This window comes from Octodon degus, unplaced genomic scaffold, assembly GCF_000260255.1.
Source record: "Octodon degus isolate 3935 unplaced genomic scaffold, OctDeg1.0 scaffold00225, whole genome shotgun sequence".
Classification (NCBI taxonomy): domain Eukaryota; kingdom Metazoa; phylum Chordata; class Mammalia; order Rodentia; family Octodontidae; genus Octodon; species Octodon degus.
The window spans coordinates 1066572-1070534 of NW_004524801.1; the positions used below are offsets into that span (position 1 = coordinate 1066572).

The window sequence follows — 3963 nt, forward strand, 5'->3', positions numbered from 1 at the left end:
ACAGACAGACAGAGACAGAGAACACAAATGAATGCATCTCATCCCTGCTTTACTCCAGATGGACTTCTGGTGTTGGTAAATCCACATCTACTCCATCTCACTCTCCAGGGGCCTCTCAGAATTTTAGATACAAACATGGAAACCAGCTTAGTTGACAGAAGCAGAAAAGCAGTTTTCCAATGTGATCATGGAACTCCAAGGCCTCCACAAATTGGAGAAACAGCTGTGGGGGATCCAAGCAGGAACCATGTCCACTTCTGAGCCAGGCTGGTGGGGACCTCTTGTCACCACTGCTGAGCACTTGGCCACTGGACGCTTCTCCCAGGTTTCTTCTTTTTCCCTCAAAGCTGGGGTACAGCCTGGGGGGAGGCTTATATTCTAGCAACTTGGAGGCTGGGGAAACAAAGCACTTGCAAGGCTGGGAAGCCCCCAAACACGTGAAGGGATGCAGGTGGCAGGGAGGAAGAACCTCAGTATCTGCTGCAGGGGTGGGATTAAGGACAGGGTGGCTCCTTGTCTCTTCTAACCCAGTCACCTTCCTAGGGACTAGAACTTACCACAGTTCAGTCAGCTCCACACCCAGGATGAAGAGCTTCACTAGGGAAGAGGATGCATTTTTCTTTTGTTCTGACTATCCCAAGTCAGAGCGAGAACTTCAGAGACACTAAAGACTGGAAGCAGGGGAGCTGTTTCCTCACAATGATATAAAATACCTGAAACACGGGGCTGTAAATTGAAGGGAAGGATGGTCAATAACTTCTGTTCCCTCAGATCCCATAATCCTTCTTTCTAAGGTCTCCAAGGAACAGGTGGATGAGGAGCCTCTCATGGGGGCAGGAATGTGGTGGGGGGCAGTGACTCTATGTGGAAATCTGAAATAGGTTCTTAGTCACCCAAAGCCAGAAGGTTGGGGAGAGCTTGTGGGATGTCACCCAGGAGCTCCATGTGGGCCTGGATGTGATGATAATCCTGGCAGCCCTGTCACCAAGCACTGGGCACACTGCACAGGGACTTTCCTCCTGGTGAACTCACTGGACATCCTGTGAGCAGTCACTTTCAGCTCTGTAGATCAGGATGACTTGGTGATCTGAGCAGATCTCCTGTCCTCCTGTGCCCTGGAACATGGGCACTTGGCCCATCTGTCCTGGGAGCCTGAACTGTCTCCAAGGGAGGGAGGGAAGGAGGGAGAGATGGCTGCTGAGCCAAACACAGGAGGTTCTTAGCCCACACAAAAATTGTTAACAGCAGGTGGATCACAAGCTTGAGTCAGCCTGGGCTACTCAGCAAGAGCCTGTCTCAAAAGAAAAAAAAAAAAAAAAAAGAATGGTTGGGCATGTAGGTCAGTGTGAAGGCCACAGGTTCAATCCCTATCCCTCTCCCATAAAAACTGAACTATCTTATTTACTTGCTTTGAGGCAGCAAGGACTAAAGCAAGGGCCTCACACATACGAGGCAAATGCTGTACTACTGAGATCCATGCCTGGCCCCATGTCAAGTGATTTCAGGAAGTGTTATTCCTACAGGGAGAGGAACCAGTGTGCTTTACTGGGACATCTGGCACAGAGGGAGGAACACTGTCGCTGGCATGTTTGTAGAGGCAGACATCCCAGGAGAGGATGCTGCCGCTGAACACCTGCCATTTATTGAGTGCCTATTATGAGCTAGCAGGCAGTTAGCCATTTTTTATATCTGTTACTGATATTAACCCTTAAAGCTTTTCATTCCCAGAGGCAGATGAAGAAATGGAGAGGCCACAGGTCAGTAAGCGTCTGAGGTGCACAAAGCCCAGACACCTTCTATTCTTTTAAGTTTTATAGACCAAAAGCTCCTGTCTGACCTTGGGAACAAAGGCTCAACAAGTGCCCATTCAGCATCAGGCAGGGACAGAGAAACACCTGCCGAAGGCAGGGACATCCAAAGTGGTGAACTAGATCTGGGCCTGTGGTGCATGCCTGTAATCTCAGCAGTTGAAGGCTAACGCAGAAAGATCACCACAAGTTTGAGGCCAGTCAGGGATGTACAGTGAGCTCAAGACCAGCCTGAACTACATAGTGAGAACCTGTCTCAAAAAAACTCAAAAGAGCAGGAATGGTACACTGGAGCCTCATTTGCTATCTAAAATTAAACAAACGTGGTACTGTTAATGCTGTCCTGGATTGCATCGTAAATGTCCCTCAAAGGTACAAATGCTAGAGGCCTGGAAGACAGCTCTCGGTGCTGCTGGGAGGTGAGGGAAACTTTAAGCGGAGTCTATTGTGAAAGGAGGCAAGGCCCGGGGGTGTGGCCCTGCAAGGCCATCCAGACTCCAGCCCCAGCCTTCTTCTTCTGGTGACCACTGAGCCTCTCAGGGTCCCCAACAGTGTGTCACCAAAACTGCAAAGCAACAGGGCTAAGACACCACAGATGGAAACCTCTGAAACCATGGTCTGAAGTAAATCTTTTTCTTTTTGTCAAGTATTTCATCACAACAGAAAGCTAACACACACATACACAGATGAGACAGAGATTCAAGCTCGCACAGAGCTCAAGCTATACAGGGAACATACGTAGGTAGAAACGCAGTCCCTCGCTTCTCCGAGCACCCAACGTCCCCATCTGTCCAGTGTAGTGCTGACCATTCTTGACTTGAGGACAGTGTTCTGGGTTCTGGTTGGTCTGTTGACACTGTGGAAGGATGTTAAAGTATTTCCAATTTTTATTCCTCACAAATATTTCTGTTTCTTACAGTTAAAACCCAGTCTTTACTGAAGAGCATACAAAATTACGCTTTCAGTTGCCAATTTTTAAAAAATTAGTTTTTTTTTTTTTTTTTTTTTTTTTTTTTTTTTTTAAATCATTAAAGTCTTTGTAAAACAGTAAGTTCCAAATATGGAGCTTGGTTTTGGCTGCTTCAGATAGGGTCTCCCTATGTAGCCCAGGCTGGCTGTGAACTCATGGAGATCCTTCCGAGTGCTAGGGTTCTAAGTATGCACCACCACCATGCCTGGCTACAACCTACTTCTTCAGTTTTTGGACACGTTCACTGTCTGACAGCTGTAGATTTCGTGTTTGCTCAGGTGGTCATGCTGAACACGTTCTGGGGCAGATATGGGGGGAGTGGAGTCGCTGTGTTCCATTAAGTGGGTTTCTTCCTTGAAAAGTGGCTCTGGGGGTCCTGGTCCAGACGGGGCCTCAAAGCTGCAACTGTCGCCAGCATTCTGCTTGTTGTCTTCCAAGTGTTCTGTAATAACACTTAGTTTGTCAAACACTTCACTCTCATCAGAGAGTGGGGTGGAGAAAAACAGAAGTGTGTTGTGTGGGTGGCCCAAAAACTAGAAGAAAACAAGAAAAGCACACCGTTAATTATCAAATTACTTCTTTTCCTGGGCTTGCAAGACTCTTATGAACTCCTGGCTTGGAAAATGCTGTTTAAAGAATGTAACATAAACCAGGGGTGGGGGGCACTCCTATAATCCCAGCAGGCAGGAAGCTGAGGCAGGAGGATTGCTGCAAGTTCAAAGCCAGTCTGGGCTACATAGCAAGGCCCTGTCTAAAAAACAGATAGCATTAATGCCATAGTGGTTTCTTACAAAATTTAAAAATAGAACTATCTTATGATCTAGCAATTATATGCCTTAGTATGTTTTCCAGAGAAATGAAAGTTCTCATCAAATGTCCTGAGGCAGGACTGTCTCATAGGAATGTATCATGAGCCAGGAAGCAGGAGAGAGGATATGAGAGCTAGTTGTTAATGTGTATGGAGTTTCTAGTTTTATTTATTTATTTAGGTGGAACCGGGGATTAAACTTAGGCCCTTGCGCTTCCCAAGGAAGTGCTTATTCTACTGAGCCATCTCCCCAGGCCCAGTTTCCAGTTTGGAAGACTGAAAAGTTCTGGAGATGGTGCACCACAATGTGAATTTACTGCCACCAAATTGCATTCTTTTTCTTTTTCTTTCTTTCTTTTTAGTTTACACTGGCCTTT

General features: G+C 46.7%; 1 protein-coding gene across 1 annotated transcript in view; it reads right to left on the reverse strand.

Moving 5' to 3' along the window:
• Nucleotides 1-2947: 2947 nt before the first annotated feature.
• Nucleotides 2948-3963, reverse strand: part of Il10rb (interleukin 10 receptor subunit beta) — a 21485-nt gene continuing 20469 nt past the window's right edge. Inside the window, exon 7 of the mRNA XM_004645356.2 lies at nt 2948-3311. Within this exon, the coding sequence (XP_004645413.1) occupies nt 3003-3311 (309 nt within the window). The 3' untranslated portion in view covers nt 2948-3002. The remainder of the gene's footprint in view (nt 3312-3963) is intronic.